This window comes from Nothobranchius furzeri, chromosome 12, assembly GCF_043380555.1.
Source record: "Nothobranchius furzeri strain GRZ-AD chromosome 12, NfurGRZ-RIMD1, whole genome shotgun sequence".
NCBI classification, from domain to species: domain Eukaryota; kingdom Metazoa; phylum Chordata; class Actinopteri; order Cyprinodontiformes; family Nothobranchiidae; genus Nothobranchius; species Nothobranchius furzeri.
Genome location: NC_091752.1, coordinates 13,471,475 through 13,490,404, shown reverse-complemented (window position 1 = coordinate 13,490,404; position 18,930 = coordinate 13,471,475). Strand labels below are relative to the sequence as shown.

Here is an 18,930-nt window from a genome sequence, read left to right as displayed (position 1 = left end):
AGTGACTCATGAGGACAAGATCTTTCTGATAAGATTAACCTCCGATGCTGTGGGTTCGTTCATTGATCGCCAGCAAGATGCGATTACAAATCATTACGACTGGCTGGAAGCTGCAATTCAACGAGATACACTTACGATGCTAAAGAACCTGGGCAACGGTGGCACAGGAGTTAAGAGCTTGCCCCGTAATCGGAAGGTTGCAAGTACAAGCCCCGCTCAGTCTGTCGCTGTCGTTGTGTCCTTGGGCAAGACACTTAACCCACGTTGCCTGCTGGTGGTGGTCGGAGGGACCGGTGGCGTCTGTGCTCGGCAGCCTCGCCTCTGTCAGTGCGCCCCAGGGCAGCTGTGGCCACATCGTAGCTCAACACCATCAGTGTGTGAATGGGTGAATGACTGGTTGTGTTGTAAAGTGCCTTGGGGGGTTCCAGGACTCTAGAAGGCGCTATATCAAATACAGGCCATTTTAAAGTTAGCTTTGTCAGTCAAACAGCGTCATTCTGAAGACCCACAAGCTTTCTACCTACGCCTCTTTGACGCGTACTTTGGTTCAGAATGTAAGAAGGGGATGGAAGATGAAAAAGGCTTTAAAGAGCTTTTCCTTTATAATTTACATCCTCAGTATGGCCCCTATATGGGTGCGGGAGACCTTTGATTAATTTATTTGTCCTTGATGAACTTTGTGTGAGTGTAGAAGGTGATGGCCTTGTCCTATCAAACATTGCTGATCCATATATAAATCAATGTAATAATAACATAACATTCATTTCAAACTTCAGTCATTCAAGCACAGATTAATGAAAGCATTTCATTTATATTATAATTATTATAAGTGACAATAAACAAGCATTTATTTAATGATTATTTAACTTAAAAGTTTTAAAATTTCTTCTGTCCTATGCTGTGAATAAAAACCAGTCTTAGATAAGAGTGAGCCTGGAAGGGCCTTGAAGCAACAGTCTCTTCTGTAGATTAGAGCTCCAGTTGGAGTCTTATGTCTCCAAATGACCGATACAGAAGAAGTGACCTGTAGATTGAAGAACAGACCATTTCCAGAGGCTACACTGATTTATGAAGCAAGCGGTGGCCTCTCATGATCCTCCGCCATTGTCTGTAGATAAATCCCACCAGGTGCTTGCGTCGGTCCAGTCATTTACATCCAGAAACGCCCTCCATTAATCATAGTAAGTAAGTAAAGTAAGTAAAAGTTTATTTATATAGCGCCTCTCACAGATATAAATCACAAAGTGCTGTACAACATGATAAAGATCAGGGCAAATACCTCTAACCAATAAAAACATCAGAAAAACAATAGCAGTGATAAACGTAGAAAATAAAATCAAGAGTATAAACAAAGTGAAGGTGTGAACCCGAACAAAGCCATCTTTCTGAAACATTTAGGGAGGGAACGCCTGGATGAAAAGGTGAGTTATTAGATGGTTTTTAAAGACCTCTACAGTGTTAGAGAGACGGAGATTTGAAGGTAGACTGTTCCAAAGTCTGGGTGCAATAGTCTGAAAGGCCCTGTCCCCTTTGGTTTTCAGTCTGGTTCGAGGAACAGCCAGGAGGTTTTCAGATGTGGATCTAAGGTTCCGAGAGGTGGTGTGTGGGGATAAAAGCTCAGATAGGTAGCTTGGAGCCTGGTTGTTAAGAGCTCTATAGGTCAGGACTAAAACTTTAAACTGAATTCTACGTATATTCTACTGGGAGCCAGTGGAGGGACTGTAAAACTGGAGTGATGTGAGCTCGTCTGTTGGATTTGGTTAGGAGCATATTGGTTAGGTCATTTTGGGTCACACCACGTTCTCTAAAGCTCAAGAGGGAAATCCCGTAGTTCCTCCTGGAAAAGAAAAAAGAAAAACTTTATTGACAGCAAGACGGAGGTGCTGGCTGCTTAGGTAGCCCACAACCAAAAATGTTGCAGAGCCTGTAAAGGCAGTTGGGGCAACGGAGCCAATAATAGCAGAGCAGCCATGCTTGAATGTCAGGTTCCCGTGGGTCTCAGATGTCTTTCTAGGTTCTAGCAGCAGGTGCGTTCTGCAGCTGTTTCTCCACTGACATCGTTACTGACGGTTCCCCCGTTCTGCCACTAGATCCTGTTCCTACACATGGTCAGAGCTGCTCTGATGTTTACGAACATTTCCACACATGAGTACTGGATAGTAAACACACTACGTGGAAAACCGTTCCTACACATGAAGTACACACAGATCTGTGTTCCCAGGGTTCTTATTGGAGAAACTAGCCTGGCTGTACTAATGCAAGTAACTTTGCCAAGAATCATGTACAAAATGTCCCAACAATGTAAAAATGTATGTGCCTTACCATCCAATGGTTTTAGTCCGTATTTGTTTCAAACTCATAAAATCTAGTTCTGGCTTTATAATAATATATGTTTTCTTTCTTTAGGGCATTCTTCTCTTCTCTGAGTATCAGGCTTCGACCCTTGACATCTCAAAGCTTCCAAGCTACCGGTTCGAGGCCATGGACCACTTTGCAAAGTGTTTCCTGATCCTGCGTTTGGAAGGAAGCCAGGTGGAGGGAGGTCTTCAAGGTGCTGAGGGGGACAACAGGAGCTGGAGAGCTGTCCGTGTGGACCTGGTGTCTCCGCCTTTGGACCATTATGCCTACGCTCTTCTAGGCTGGACAGGCTCCAGGGTATGACGGCTTGCACAAGCTCAGTGACAGGAACAATAAAAACAAGTGCTCAGACCACACTGATGTTGGTTAGTTTAATTAAAACATGCGTCCCCTATCACTGGTTCAGCTCTCACACATCAGGCCCAATCTCTGAAGCCAGGTGATTGACTATTGACTCTCTTTCACAGCAGTTTGGGCGAGATCTGAGAAGATTTGCTCGACTTGAACGACGGATGCTGCTGGACAATCACGCTTTATACGACAACACCAAGGTACAGAAAACCAATCAAAACCACGTTCTCAATCCAGAGGAAAGCACCAAAAACAGGCCTGCACCAAATGCATTTATAGGGCTACTGGTCAGCCTTCATTCCAAAATAATTTAAATGGAACGTCGCTACACTTTACCATGTAAAGAGACAGTTTTACAAGTTTTTATCCATCGGGTTAAAAACCACTCTAAATAAAACCAAAGTCCTTCTTCATACTCCCTCATCACATGACGATGTTGTCTGGAGGCTCAGCCTTCATCCGCTTACTGGTGCTACGCAACAGTTACGAAGGGTGGAACGCTACGTCTAAAGTCCTACTCTTCGCTCCTCATGTCCGGTGAGGGAATAAAGTCTCTTTTGTGTAAATGGGTACGGCTTTAATAATATTTAAAATGAAACTTTAACAGAACAGTGATTATAAATAGGCATAAATAAATACAAAGCAGTTGAAGTATGTTTAGAAAACTGTAACCTCAGTTCTTCACCAGCTGAAAATGAAACAGGCTTAAAAATCGTTTCTGTCTTTAGGAAATGAACGTCCTGTATTTACTCGAGTGCAACATGAAGAGGTCCAGCTAGTAGCCTTGTTCAGGTTCATCCAACCTTCACGTTTTGATAGAACTATGAATTTGTCCACTTTGTCTACTGCAGTTATGTCTCCAGGATCAGAGGGAGCTTGTATGGTGGGTCCTTCACTATTAACTTCTGTTAGCGCCGTAACGGTTTCCAGACGACAAGACATTCTCCGACATGAGAGAGGGAATAAATTTGACAGGCCAGACTCACAGTTGTTGGGTTTCAGTCTTCCTGGTCCACAAAGGACCCGGTGTCTGGTACTGACACCAGAATAGGATGGGTCCTTTGAAGGATGCAGCCTCTGAATTTGGAGGCAAGTAAAAGTATATCACAGTTCCACATTCATGTGGGCGCTCTACCCAATGTTCCCTGCTGAAGAGTCTTCATATGAAAACACCTCTAGTGAAAAGCTGTATGTTGTTCTACTTCGTAGTCCCACTGTTGCATATTTCTCTCCGCCACTGCAGCGGCGCAAAGCCTGAGCCATCTGTTTGATCCTGACCAGTGTCCCACTAACCTGGCCATGTTAAAGAGGTGGGAACGGTTTGTGAAGAAGACTAAGACTCGGTAGAGGGACACACTTCACCCCTGAACAGACTCTGACCTGGTCAACGTGAGACGCTGAGAGCTTGGATCTAAAACAGGGGTCTCAAACTCTGGCTGGGGGCCGCTGAAGGCAGAGTCTGGGTGAGGCATTAGGTTTTCTACAAGAAAAGCAATGTTAAAAACATTTCAGTCTTCTGAAATCTATTTTTATTTAACACAAAATAAGAACAACAAATGAAGAATGAATAAGAAAAGTAATAAAGTAATAAAATAATTAGATTTCTTAGCAACAATTTGGTTTCTTCAGAAATCTTTATCGGCTGCGTTCAGATTTAAACGTCTGGATTAACTGTTTTTTAACCTTTTTCTTAACATGATTCCTCCTGCTTAGTCTTTGCTGCTAGAGGCCTCCTCACATAGCTGAGCTACAAGTCTGGATCGTACTTGAACTTGATGAAGAGGTCTGCTTGAACATTTGTGAAAGTTCAGGGAAGCTAGAGGTCAACTCTCTGAGAAACTGCCCTAGCTTGTCTGCTTTTCCATTCACCTCCTTGACCTTTGCTTTGAGCTCAGCGTTGCACTGCAGCTCAACAAGCTCAATTTGAAGAGCAGAAGGGGCATCTTGCACATCAAAGGAGAAGAGATAAACAAAAATTAGGAAGTCTGCAAATCTGTGATCAAATTCCTCCTATAGCCTCAAAATGACACCAACATACTTCTCGGCACTGAATGGCGTGCCCGCAACCACGAGCGGCTTGCATGCTGGGAAATGGCAAAGGCTTGTCTGAGAGAACTGGGCTTTCCATAACACAAGCTGTGTGGAGAATGTGCTTAAGCTGTCATAAGCAGCACTGACAAGTTGCCCCTGGACTTGTTGTTCAGTAAATTCAGCTCATGTGCGATACCAACAAGAAAAGCCAAGTCCATGAGCCATTTGGGTTCATTTAGCACAGGAACATCCACTCCATCCGTCTCCATGAAAGGTATCAACTCCAAAATCTCTTCAGTACGTTTCCCCTGCTGAGCCAACGTGAAGTGGAACACATCCCCATATTCTGAATCTATTCCCTCTGAAAAAAAGCACAGACGTGTCGGTGTTTTAAGCCCCTGGATCTGATTTGGTTGATGCATTTCACAACAGCAGACATCACATTGTCCAATTTCAGGCATTTGCTACAAAGCACCTGCTGGTGGATGATGAGGTGCAGAGAAATGGTCTCCTCCACACCTTCCTCTTCCAGTTTGTTGTGAACGAGTGCCACCAGTCCACTTTTCCTCCCTGTCATCGATAAAGCTCCACCAGTTGTTATTCCAACAAGTTTCTTCCATGGCAGACCGTCATGCTCAATTACATCACAGAGTTGCTGATATCTCCTGAGCGGTGGTCTGGCCATGTGTTGGAGTTACTGTGAGCAACTCCTCCAACACTTCAAAGTTGTCATGAACACCACAAACATACATAGTGAGCTGGGCAGTGTCGGTGATGGCTCTGTCGAGCGACTGTATGCTGAAGGATTTGACTTTCTCACACGGTTGGTCATGAATGTGACATGACCGATCAGAAATGGGATCTGACAATTACATTCACGCACTGTGGTCCTGTCCACCTGTCCAGGAATTTTGGGGTAGAGTGTGTGAAGATCTGTCAAAGTGTCTGAAATGTCATATCCCAACCTCCCCCTCTCTTTGTTTACTGGGAAACCTGGATGATGTCCCGAATGAAACATCCTTGGCTCACGTGGTTCTGACTGCCATATGCACCGCTAAGAAAGCTATCCTTTTGAATTGGAAAAATAGAGACACTCTTTGCATCAACCAGTATAGAAATCTTTTGTTAGATCATATTACACTTGATATAGCCTCTGCTTCCACTTCAAATAAGTCTCTATGGGCTCCTTTGATCGGTTCCATCACATAGCGATGATGGGGGACCATTGATATTGTCCTGCGGGATGATTTGGGTGAGGGGTGGAGGGTCTGAGTTTGTTCTATCCGGACGTTCCATGGAGATGGGTTCACTGGGGGTGTCTGGGACTGGGGGACTGTTGCCCCCTCTGGAGGTGCTTGGGTTGCCTTGGGGGTGGACTACTGGCGGTTGTGAGTGGGGCCCCTTGGAGGTCTTAGCGGTGGCCATGGGTCACTGCCCGGCAGCTGCATTACCCCTGGGCTGGTCTGGGTGGGGGCCTGGGGGCTCGGGGTGTGGGGGTGGCCGGCCCCGTGGGGGGATCTGGGCGGGACCTTGGGGGTCGGGTCCTGACATGTATGCTGCCAGGAAGAAGGCAAGAACATGCAGCAGTGCCTGACTCGGGTTAAGGGGCCTCAGGTAGACCTTGGCTCCTCTGCTGTCCCATCACAGGGGAGAGGGAAGTCCAGGAGGGGGAGGACCCAACCTTACCTGGATGTCCTATGTCTTATATAATCTGGAAGTTGTGCAAATGCTGGGATAGGTGTAAATATTCTGCTTGGGTGGGGCTGGGTTGGTGCCCTCGGACTCCGTGAGGCTCTGCAATGCTGCTGCTTTGGGCCCTGGCAGGATGGGCTGGGGTCTCCATGCCCTGGGTGGCATTTTGACAACAGAGGTGACCATTGGGGCCAGTGGGGGACCTGGCTCCCTGGAGGGCTAAGCCCAACCAGCCATTCCTCCCCATTCCCACTCATTTCTCTCCTGCTCCCTCACATCATCACACAAACATGCACATAGGACCTTGGGGGGTTGAAAAGTCAAGGGAGTGCAAGTATGCTGCGGCCATTTCCACATTCCTGTGGCAACCTGCCCCCCAATTTTATTTGCACCTTAAACACGTCCACCAATGACATTCCATGCAAACACACATTTAAGGCCTTGGGAGTGAGCACATTCAATGGCATTTGGCACGGGTATTTCTCAGCCTCATCCCAAGTGCCGGTGCCCACTTCCAATTTTAAACTACACCGACGGCTGTGGGTGCAAGTGGGGTGTTGTGGTGGCATCAGATGCCCGCACTGCCTGCTCACCACAGCCATGGAATACACCTCATCAACAATCACTAACACCATATTGGAGCAGGCAGAGGGAGACTAGGGGTCTTAGCACACCTCTGTTGTCGTTTAGCTTCCTGGGGCTGGAGGCTAGGAGGGAAATCCGGCTGTCTGGTTGGGGTCTAGGGTGGTGTGTTGCTGCGCTCAGCGTTGGGCGGGGGAGCCTGCTCATCAGCACCCCAGCAAAAAGGGTCGAACTCTGGTAACCGGTGATGGTTGTACCCCATGTGCAGCAGTATCGGGACCAGAGTCAATAGGGTGTGTATGGGGAGCATGAGTGGATGTCTGGCGTGCATTTTTGTAAGTCTTTGGTTGTATGTGCATGTGTGAGCATGAGGGAGGGAGTGTGTGACTGTGTTTGTGTATGACTGTGTATGTCAGGTGGGGCCTTTGACTCCTCCCTTCTCCTGGGACTTCTTTTGATGATATAGATCTTCGTCTCCCCTCTCCCTGCCACACCTGGTTTGGAGTGCGGTGCCTTGGTCTGCCTGGGTCGTGGCTCCCGGGTCAGGGGGTTTAAGATTTTTGGCGTCTGCCTGAACAATCCCGGTGGCTGCCTGGTGGAGTCTGGGTCCCTGGGCTCTGCTGGGTCCCCGGCGGGGGCAGTCGCCCCTGGGTCCCAGGTTCAGCCGGTTAGGGGGTGGGAGGCTGCTGGCGGGCCTGTGGGCTTGCCACGATATCTCTAACTAAAAGAAGCTAAAGTGACTGCCAAATCCTCAGTGCTTATCCTGCTCGACTTATCGGCTGCATTTGACACTGTCCACCACGGCTTCCTTTTATTCACACTCTCTAGCATGGGCATCACAGAGAAAGCACACGCCTGGTTTGAATTGTACCTCACAGAACGATCATTCATTGTATCTTGGCTTGGACAATCCTCTACCGTGCACCATCTTGCCACAGGAGTCCCCCAGGGCTCTGTACTAGGACCTCTTCTCTTTGCCATATACACCACCTCACTGGGTGAGATCATTCGATCACATGGCTTCAGGGCCGTTGCTAGCTATTTTGGTGCCCTAAGCACAAAGTTTTTGTGCCCCCCCCCCACCCCCACACACACACACAAAGGAAAAACAACACAATCACTGGCATGTGACATGACTAAATTCAAAACTATTTAACCTTTATTAAGAACTAGAGAGGCACAATATACACATTTTATACACAACTAGAAATTTCTGAATATGAAGGGAGGAGGTTAGCATAATGGAATTTTTTCTTCAAATCATACCATCAGCAGCTGATGTTCCTCTTGGCCCGTAAATGTTTATGAAATATATATCAACATAGAGCAAATACCTAATTTGAAAATAGGTTTGTCTAATTTTTCATATTAAATCTCAGTTACATAGCCTATAGGCCACATAGGCTATTTAATAATGATATGTACATAGTCCATAGTTAACTCATGATTAATCACAAACAGCCGCTTATTTTAAAAAAAAATCTTACTTTACCTTGACGGTGTTTTTGTCCTTCCTGTTTTTTGTGATATTTATCAAGTATTTGGGTGGACAAATATGATTAATTTGTTTATTTCTGTTTCAAAACAGCACAGGTGGGCCTATCTGACCTCACAGAGGAAAATTTATTTTACTTGAGAAAGATGTTTTAAGATGAACTTATTAAAACAAAAAAATCTTCAAACTCTTCAAGGTTTATTTTTAGATTAACAACCTTTAACACTGTTCAGACTAGGGCTGCACGATATTAGGATAACCTGCGATATTCGATAACAGTGCTTAATATTGCGATATCGATATTACTCACGATAAATGAACAAATACTAAAGTATGCAGTGTTGATGTCGTCTGGCGTGTGACGTCTGCTCTGGGTTCAAAGCAAACAAAAACTAATGCATGAATTCCATTACAACATAGCATTTTTATTGCAAAAATATGCAGCTGCACCTGCTACTGTATTAGCAGCAAAACAACAAACTGCATGCATGCAGTTTCTCAGCGACTTTAAAACATCACCACCACCATAAAACTTTTTCTGATGCTCCAAATACAGAAAAATATCCCTTACCAGGGTTTTTGAATAAATAAAATCAGAAAATAAGTTTAAATGTTAAATAATAGTTAACGTCACTTAAATGCAACAGCAAATTCTCTCATTGCTACTGAACATTTTCTCCACTTATGTGGTTATGATATAAGGCTGTTGCTGCAATTGGGAAGTGAACTGTGCTGGGCCAAACTAGGAGAATGTTAACATTTTCTGAGGGAAAGAGAAAAACAATTGTCTCCCTTTCAGAAGAGGAACAGGCAAAAAAACTACATAGAAAATATGTGAAAACGTTTGGTTTTAACCCCAAATTAAACAAGTTTACCTAGACCTTAAAAAGCAGCTCAGATGATGAAACTGCAACTATGATTCTGATAACAAGCTAACAAATTGAACTAGCTCCTCTAAGACAACAGGCTAGCAGAGCTTCTGACTGACAGTTTGTGTGCAGCAGCAAATCAACTATCCTGATTAACAAGGTTATAAAAGCTCATAAATGAAAAATCACTTTGATATGTGGGGGAACTTTTCCAGGCCCTCTTTAGCAGGGTGGGACTGGGAGGAGAGGGCTGTAGCCTTTTAACTGGAAGCTAACCGGAGCCACCACCCGGTGGAACACTAGCGACATGTAGGGAGGTGGGTTGGTTCACCGGCACGTGTCGGAGTCAGCCCGGTCATTATCAGCTGCTTAACGACACCGAGCGGACTCGCGTTCACGTTTGAAAGCAGCGCTGAATCCAGAAACATCAGCACAAAGTGCGTTCGTTGCTCTGAGCCAGCAAGACGAACAAGGGAACGGCGCCGCTAACTCAGTTCGGGTGTTGCTTTCCATCCTAAGGGTCTACGTAGGGGGCGGGCGTATTACGTGAACGGACCCATCTGATTGGCCGCATATCAGAAGGGCTACATTTGATTGGTCAAATAATACTTCTGCGTAAAAAACAGAGCTGGTTTACAAAAAGCTGATGTATGACATGGATGGAAATGTTTGAACCAAACATTTATCACCGTTTTTGCCGTGTTTTGTGATGGGCCTATCCCACGTCCTGTTATCGCGATGACGATAATTTTTTGATAGATTGTGCAGCCCTAGTTCAGACTTACTTTTTGATACAAGTCACATGAACAGGCTGAATAAAAGGATATTTCCCTTTGTTGCATTTAACTATTTCTTCTTTAAAGAATTGCTGATTCAGAAGAGAATAACTGCATTTGGGAAGATGATGACTTGCTACGTTTTTTTTCTCCAGCAGTAAAAAGCTCTAAAGCTTCTCTTAGTTCCTCTCCCTCTCAGCCTCTCTCACTCAGCTACCAATGAATGCCCGGTAGGCAGGGCCAGATTAACACTTTGTTGTACCCTGGGCAACAATATTCAGGGGCCCCATCATCACGACCCAAGGATCACCATAATATGGTCACATACAGAATATTTTACTGTAATATGCAGTAAATATACTCAATACTTGAATACCTGACATCACGTAACCCGCCCAGTGTAACCTTTGACCCACCTCGTGTGGACTGACCAATGAGGAGAGGGTCTTAACTTGAGGCCCTCTCTTCATTGGTCAGTCTGCATGAGACTGACTCTCAGCCGCTCTCAAATGATGTTCAAAGTTATAGGCAGCGAAGCGTCTCTGTGCAGCGCAGAAGCCCGGGTGGACAGTTTGTTTAATATAGGGTGATCATCTTTCCATTTCCAAAAAAGAGGTGTAATGATCTGAAGTTGTATAGTTTTACACTGTAATTAGATCTAAGTAATTAATCAGAAGTGGTTGTTTTTATCATCAGGGAGTTTACTTAAACACTTTGTATTGACTGAGAGACAAGAAAAGAGAGAGTTGGGATCGTTTAAGAATCTTTAATTTCTATGATTATAAATTCTTACAATCTACCAGGACTATCTCAATGATGAATGCATATGGATTTGGATGTTTCGTGTTGGTGTGTGTGTGTGTGTTGTTCAGAATCTCTAGGCTGACGTAGCGAATCTGGTTGTTATGACTAGGCTACCACGAGGCTTCAGAAGCTGATGACATGAGCCGCCATTTTGCCGTGACCACGTACCGTATATGGAGTCTCCCGTGTAGATCAGGAAATGCCAGGTCCGCAGACCTCGGATGTACTGGAGCTGGTGAAACAGCGGTCGCAGCACTACAAAGCCCGTCTGTGGGTCGGCTCCGGTAGCAGTTGGCAGGCATCAGCAAGTTCACTCTTATTTTGAAGGAACGTCGTTTTGTTGGTTCAAACGACGGAAATCTCCAGCTTGACAGTTCTCAGCTTAAAATAGAAAGTACAGCTGGCCAGTCTGTACTTCTCTTTTGGCGGTGATGGATTGAGAGCCGGTTGAAAACAATGTTGAGAGTATGATGTAACTCCTTTGGAGCTCGGATCGAACAGAGCTGAGGTTAAAATGGAACTGACTATAAAATGGCGTTGCCTTATTTTATATCCCCTAACTGTTTACAAATCTTAGTAAACCGGATTGGACGACTTTCATTAAACAACCCAGATTCGCCCTACGACAGACGAAAGTTCTGATTGGTTGAAAACAATGTGTCATGCGTTTCCATGTTAATGTAGATCAGTCTGTCTGGTGCAGTCCTGCTTATTCATTTGAACACATAACTCATGACATCTTTATTTCACAGATCATTCACCTGATTATTAATGATCAACATGTGCTTTGATTAGCTTATCACGAATAAAGTACTTTAATTAAAGGAAAGCGTTCTACTTCTCTTCTTCTGTCTCTTCTCCTGGAATGTAAACTTACTGAACAAAGCGTCCGACCTTGGCGATGTTACTGTGTGACGGGGCAGCTGTTAAGGGCAGACAATTATAATCTTCATAACGCTACAGAGGACAGGGGATCTGTGCCTATGACGTCACACTATGGCAACGCCACACAAACCATGTTAGGACCCATTTTTTGTAAGAACTAAATTAATATCAGATTCTGCCAATGAAGGGGCTCTAAAACAATTCATATGTAAATATTTAGCATATTTATTGCAAAATCTCATTTTTTCTGCTTTTGTGCTGCAACAAGGTTTTATTAATGAGACATTATTATACCTTTTGTTTTACTACAGCATAGATAAGCTTCCTGTGCACAGATTATTAAGGATGCTTGTTTCAGCTGTGAGATTAGACGATAGGATCATTGATAAAATAAGTTGTCACACACTCCATGGAAACTTTCAGAGAATCCACAAATAGTGGCTTTCAAATGGTTTAGCTACTTTTAGCAAGTTTAGAAAAGCAGCAGATGAGACAGCATGTCTGATAATTTAGTTTTTCATCTGATAATATTAGAACATGTCAGTAATGTCTGAGGGGCTTTTATAAACACTGTATAACTAATACTGCTGGAGAGGGTATGAATCACACAGAGGCTTCTGGGGAGCCCAGTTTTGGGGTGGTGGTGGTGTGTGTGTGTGTGTGTGTGTGTGTGTGAGGGGGGGGGGGGGGGGTCATTTTGCCTTGGCCCCCAAAATGTCTTGAAACGGCCCTGGGTGTGTGACTGAGTTATGAAGGTGATCTGAATTGTATCAGATGTATAAAACTTAAATGTGTATAACTTATTGTTTTATACATGTAAAAACGTGTAGTGGAGATAAATCTACCTACATTTTACTTTTCAACACTTTGTTTTGTTTTGTTTTTATTTAACTATTTTCCTGTCCTGTCTGTCTCTCATCTTCCTGTATCTCTTCTAAACTCTCCAGAAAAACTGCTGCCTGGATTCTTACTTTTTCACCTCATCAGTTACTTTTGAGCAGATCAAAGGGATCTCCTGACCGCAAAGTGCAGAGCGCGTTTCGATGCTGCGTCAGTGAGGTGAAATCACCGCAGCGCAGGTGATGAGCTCCGCAGTAGCAGAGCGCTTCAGGCACAGTTAAGACAGAAAGTAGAGAACATGTGCGGACATGAACGATCGTGTGTTAACTATAGTTTTTTGGTTGCGCCACTTTGAGAATGGACCGTGCGCTGGAAGCAGCAGCCTGGAGCGCTGGAAGCAGCAGCCTGGATCGCTGCGCAACAACGGATCAGCACTGTGCTGCTGTTTGTGCTCTCTGCTCAAAAGAGTCCATAAATGATGTAATATAGGTAGAAACTTTTTCCGGCTCCCCTGGGTGTGTAGGATATACAGCTCCCCCATAATTTGATCCCTGCTGCTGGATGAAAAGCCGGACATTTTCATCAATACAAGAACCCCCAGTCCGGACGCCCGGACAGAGTGAAAAGTGGACACGGTCCATCTCCTTTCCTTTTTGTATTGTTTTCTCTCTGTAAACATGCTGTTAACTTGCTTTGCACATCTTCTAATTGAAATCCGTCTTCATCATATATATATTATTTTTTCATAAGCTTGCGTTTGGTGCCCCTCCCCCGGCGTGGTGCCCTACGCGCTATGCGTGGTGTGCGTGTGCGGAGCGCCGGCGCTGCATGGCTTCTCCTACCACTGCTATGCAGACGACACCCAGCTCTATCTGTCATTTCCACCGGACGACCACACTGTCTCTGCACGAATATCAAATTGTCTCTCTGACATATCAAAATGGATGAAATCCCACCATCTCCAACTCAACCTCTCTAAAACTGAACTACTTGTCATCCCAGCAAAACTATCCATACAGCACAATATTCAGTTCAATTCAAATTCAAAAATACTTTATTAATCCCAGAGGGAAATTGATTGCTGTAGTAGCTCAGAATACTAATAATCAAGTCATATCTCAATATGAAATGACTTCCTATCTCTTTCTCCTTCAAAGGCAGTTCTAAACCTGGGTGTTGTATTGATGAACGCCTGACCTTTAAAGATCATGTTGCCTCTGTTGCTCATTCATGCCGCTTTGCGCTGTATAACATACAAAAGATCAGACCATACCTAACACAACATGCCACCCAGCTCCTGGTGCAATCTACTGTCATCTCCCGCCTCGATTACTGCAATGCCCTTCTTTTTTTTTTTTTTTTTTTAACCGTGTCCTGTCTGGCTGTGAAGCAAGCAGAATTGATGTCTGAATGCTGGTGACAAGCCTTACAGATTTACTCTCAGGTGGAGCATCAAAGCATTTGCTTTTAATGTCACGCCTGATACTTAAAACTTTATTGTTATTGATGCTGAATGCTTTGTAATTCCGACCAGACACGGAGACAGAGGTGAAAGAGAAAGAAAAAGAAAAGGTGGGGAGAGAGAGAGGGGGGGGGGGGGGGTTCCACAAAAATAAACAATAATGAACAAGAGTCTGCTTCTAGACCTGCAGAAAAAAGACAAAAAAAAAACAAAGGGACACAAAAAAGGGACACAACAACAATACAAGATCTACCTCTCACTGCGTCAACTTGATGAAAAGAAAATATATATATATATAATCAACATTGCTTAACTGAAGAATCACGATAATAAATCACAACATATTAAGTGCCCACCATAGTCTTAAGACTTGTGTTTAACGTGCCCAAGCCCATACTTTTGAGAGCACCATGTGAGCACCTGTGTGTGTACACGCGCTTGTTTATGTAAGGTTTATCTATAGGAGCGCCCAACAGAGAGTGTGAGGGACCACAGATCCGTCCCCCAAAGATGCGCAGGAGACGGGGGGAGCTCCAAGTCCCAGAGATCCAGGTGCTGTCCCAGAACGCAGGAACCCCAAGGAGACTGCAACCAGAAAGGCCCCCGCCCCCCTCGAGAGGCACAGAGGATCGCCCCGGGGGGCCACAACCAGCAGCCGGCAGAGTCCCGGGAGATATCAGCGGCAAGCCCACAGGCCCGCTCGCAGCCTTCCACCCCGTAGCCGGCCAAGCCCAGGACCCAGACCCCACCAGGCAGCCACCGGGATTGATCAGGCAGACGCCAAAAATCTTAAACCCCCTGACCCGGGAGCCACAACCAGCAGCCGGCAGAGTCCCCGGAGATATCAGCGGCAAGCCCTCAGGCCCGCCCGCAGCCTCCCACCCCCTAGCCGGCCGAGCCCGGGACCCAGCGACCCGGGACCCAGGGGCGACCACCCCCGCCGGGGACCCAGCATAGCCCAGGGACCCAGACCCCACCAGGCAGCCACCGGGATCTAACAGGCAGATGCCAAAATCTTTAAACCCCCAGACCCGGTTGCCACGAACAGTCAGGCAGACCAAGGCACAAGCCCCCACACCAGGTGTGGCAGGGGGAGGGGGGACAGAGATCTATATCATCAAGAGAAGTTCCAGGAGAGGGGAGGACCCAAAGGCCCCACCTGACATATACAGTCATACACAAACACAGTCACACGCTCCCTCCCTCATGCTCACACATGCACATACAACCAAAGACTTACAAAAATGCACGCCGGACACCCACTCATGCTCCCCATACACACCCTATTCACTCTGGTCCCGGTACTGCTGCACATTGGGTACAACCATCACCGGTTACCAGAGTTTGACCCTTTCTGCTGGGGTGCTGATGAGCAGGCTCCCCCGCCCAACGCTGAGCACAGCAACCCACCACCCCAGACCCCAACCAGACGGCCAGATCTCCCTCCTAGCCTCCAGCCCCAGGAAGCCCAGCAACAACAGAGGTGGCTAAGACCCCTAGCCTCCCTCCGCCTGCTCCAATATAGTGTTGTGTGATCATGAGGTGTATTCCATGGCTGTGGTGAGTGGGCAGTGCAGGCATCATCCAGCATATGCCAGCTGATGCCACCGCACCACCCCACTTACACCCTCAGCCATCAGTGTCTAAGTGCGGTTTAAAATTGGAAGTGGGCACCGGCACTCGGGAGGAGGCTGAAATATCCCCCTGCCAAATGCCGTTGAATGTGCTCACTCCCAAGGCCCTAAGTGTGTGTTTGTGTGGAATGTCGTCAGTGGAAGTGTATAAGGTGCAAATAAAATTGGGGGGCAGGTTTCCACAGGAATGTGGAAATGGGGTCCATACCCGCACTCCCTGACTTGCCCACCCCCCAAGGTCCTATGTGTATGTTTGTGTGATGATGTGAGGGAGCAGGAGGAGAGAAATATGCGGGGATGGGGAGGAATGGCTGGTTGGGCTTTGCCCTCCAGGGAGCCAGCTCCCCTACTGGCCCCAATAGGCACCTCTGTTGTCCAACTGCCACCCAGGGCATGGAGACCCCAGCCCATCCTGCCAGGGCCCAAAGCAGCAGCATTACAGAGCCTCACGGAGTCCGAGGGCACCAACCCAGCCCCACCCCAGCAGAATATCTATGCCCACCCCTGCATTTGCACAATGGAATGCCCTTCTAACTGGTCTACCAGGCTGTACTGTGAGACCTCTTCAAATGGTCCAGAATGCAGTGGCGCGTCTGGTCTTCAATCAGCCAAAAAGAGCACACGTCACCCCTCTGTTCATTGAGCTCAACTGGCTACCGCTAGCAGCACACATCAAATTCAAATTGTTAACACTAGCATACAAAGTCCGAGATGGTACGGCTCCCATCTACCTGAATCCTCTTGCAAAGGCTTACGTCTCGGCCCGGCCGCTCCGGTCATCACAGGATCGTCGGCTAGCAGTGCCTACACTACGCTCAGGACAATCCAGACTCTTCTCATGCATCGTTCCACAAATGTGGAATGACCTTCCAAGCACTACCAGAACAGGGGCTTCCTTTTCAATTTTCAAGAAACTCCTGAAGACCCTGCTCTTCAGAGAGTATCTTCTTAACTAGCACCCTCCCTGCACCCGTCCCCCCTTTCTACCGTCCACTCCTTTGTTCCCTCCTCTCCATGATTGATGTCAAGTTGTTGTTGTTGTTATTGTTGTTGTTAGTCTCAAGAGCAACATGCTGATTATCACTGGTTAGTCGCTTTGGACAAAAGCGTTTGCTAAATACATAAACATCTCCCCGGACTCTGCCGGCTGCTGGTTGTGGACCCCCGGGGCAATCCTTTGCGCCTCTCGAGGGGGGCAGGGGCTTTTCTAGTCGCAGTCTCCCTGGGGTTCCTGTGCTCTGGGGCAGCTTCTGGATCTCTGGGACTTGGAGCTCCCTCCGTCTCCTGCACATCTTTAGGGGGCAGATCTGTGGCCCCTCCCACTCTCTATTGGACACTCTTTACATAAACAAGCACGTGTACACACACAGGTGCTCACATGGTGCCCTCATAAGTATGGACTTGAGCACGTTCAACACATGTCTTGTTCATTATTGTTTAAGACGTGTAGACTCTACACGAAGCATTGCTATTGGCTCAGAGGTTTTTAAAGTGTTGAGAACGCAGCATGCTGGGACGAATGTCAGCCTGCCAGGCAGGAAGAAAACATCCTAGCTGCTGTAACTTTCACTCAGAGAAACGTTTGCTTGCATCACGTGTGGCTGATGTTCCGCCTCTACCTCACCGTGATTGGTCTGTTCATTCAGCTCTACATGCAATACTGTAAAGTGCCCTACACATCAAACCATCCTTATATTACATTTTCATATCAGGGCAAGAGCCACAAATCATTGTCCCGTGAGCCTGAGAGCCTGATCTACGAGATGATCTACAGATACCAACATCTGTCCTCCTGGACCCATGCTACTGCTCCTGTAATAACCGAGCACATTTTACCTCTAATAAATCCTGCTATTGGAAATAAAGTAAGGTATAAAACAAAGCAAAGAAAAATGTTGGGTTCCTGTGTTGATATTAGGGGAAATGAGGTTTTAGCAGAACTAAGAGGGGAGCTTTCCTCCATCTCTCCAACAGGTATGACATCACCCACCTTTAAATTTAGCCAAACATTTTAACATCAACCTTCTGTTGGATCTCAGCATTTTTATCAATGAGAGTCATCAGACGCTCTCCTGAAAGCACAGGTTACCTTTAACTGCCTTGACTCGACTTTTCAGCTGACTTGTTCAGCACAGAGAAGTTTACAGGACTGACAGGAAGACAACAGAAGTTCCAGGGAACCATCAGTCCCAGTGATCGGCATCTCCTAGCTTCTCCTTCATCCTAAGCTTGCTACTTTATTGTTTCTGTCCTCCGACGCAGCCCGGACTTATTTCCTATGCATAGAGCAGAAAGGCGTGTGAAGCGGGTGTAAGGCGGATCAGTGCACGGATTGACTGGGAGAAAACCCTGTCACCACAATGTCCCGCTGGCTGCTCCCTGGGGACAGAGGTCAAAGTCTCAGCGATCAATGCGCGGCAGCTTCCTGACAGATATTATACAACCAGCCAGCTCAGATGGTCTTAATGCAAATGCAAGGGCAGCTAGTTTGCTGACAGGGCAGCCATCCATGCAGAGGAGTGGACGGCAGCAAATCAAAGAAAGCCTTTTCTTTGGAGACCCTGCACTGGTAACCTCGAAGAGAAAAAGTGTGTGTGACCTAAGGGCAGTAGGACCCCGGGGATGGCAGCAACACTGCATAGTATCAGATACTTTATAAAAGCAAAGGGCTGCATGTTTAAGGTGTAAAACATGTGGATTAATGAGAATACCTTTTATGACCCGTGGACCAGAAGTAGATGGGCGTGGCTTAGACTCACCTTAACAGGAATTCAATTCTTACACAGTGCTTGCACACAATTAGGTTTGAACACGTTTTTACATTTACTGTTTAGATTTAACTTTAAAGGTGTTGAACACACACACACACACACACACACACACACACACACACACACGCACGCACGCACGCACGCACACACACACACATGTTTAGAGAGGTGTGTTTGCTCGAGGTGCCGGGCAGGGTCATGTGGAGGGAGTCAGTCTGTCTGGGAATGATGAAACCCTCCACCTGTCCTCATCCATCAAAACTACTACACATATTAATTATCACAACCCTTCAGACTTACAGCAGAGGACACACACCTCCATCCGACAACGCACTACTCAAGCCAACAACACTACCTCCGATTTCAGCTGATCAGCTACA

The 18,930-nt window shown here is 46.4% G+C and overlaps 1 protein-coding gene across 4 annotated transcripts in view; it reads left to right on the top strand.

Moving 5' to 3' along the window:
* Positions 1–18,930, top strand: part of dntt (deoxynucleotidyltransferase, terminal) — a 166,896-nt gene that overhangs the window by 75,476 nt on the left and 72,490 nt on the right. For 2 of the 4 annotated variants that reach the window (XM_070542295.1, XM_054738480.2), the window contains 2 exons: positions 2,407–2,655; positions 2,826–2,909. In XM_070542295.1, coding sequence (XP_070398396.1) covers positions 2,407–2,655; positions 2,826–2,909 — 333 coding nt within the window. Of the gene's footprint in view, positions 1–2,406; positions 2,724–2,825; positions 2,912–18,930 lie in introns of those variants that run through there. The other 2 variants (XR_011515661.1, XM_054738481.2) reach the window with 2 other exon arrangements.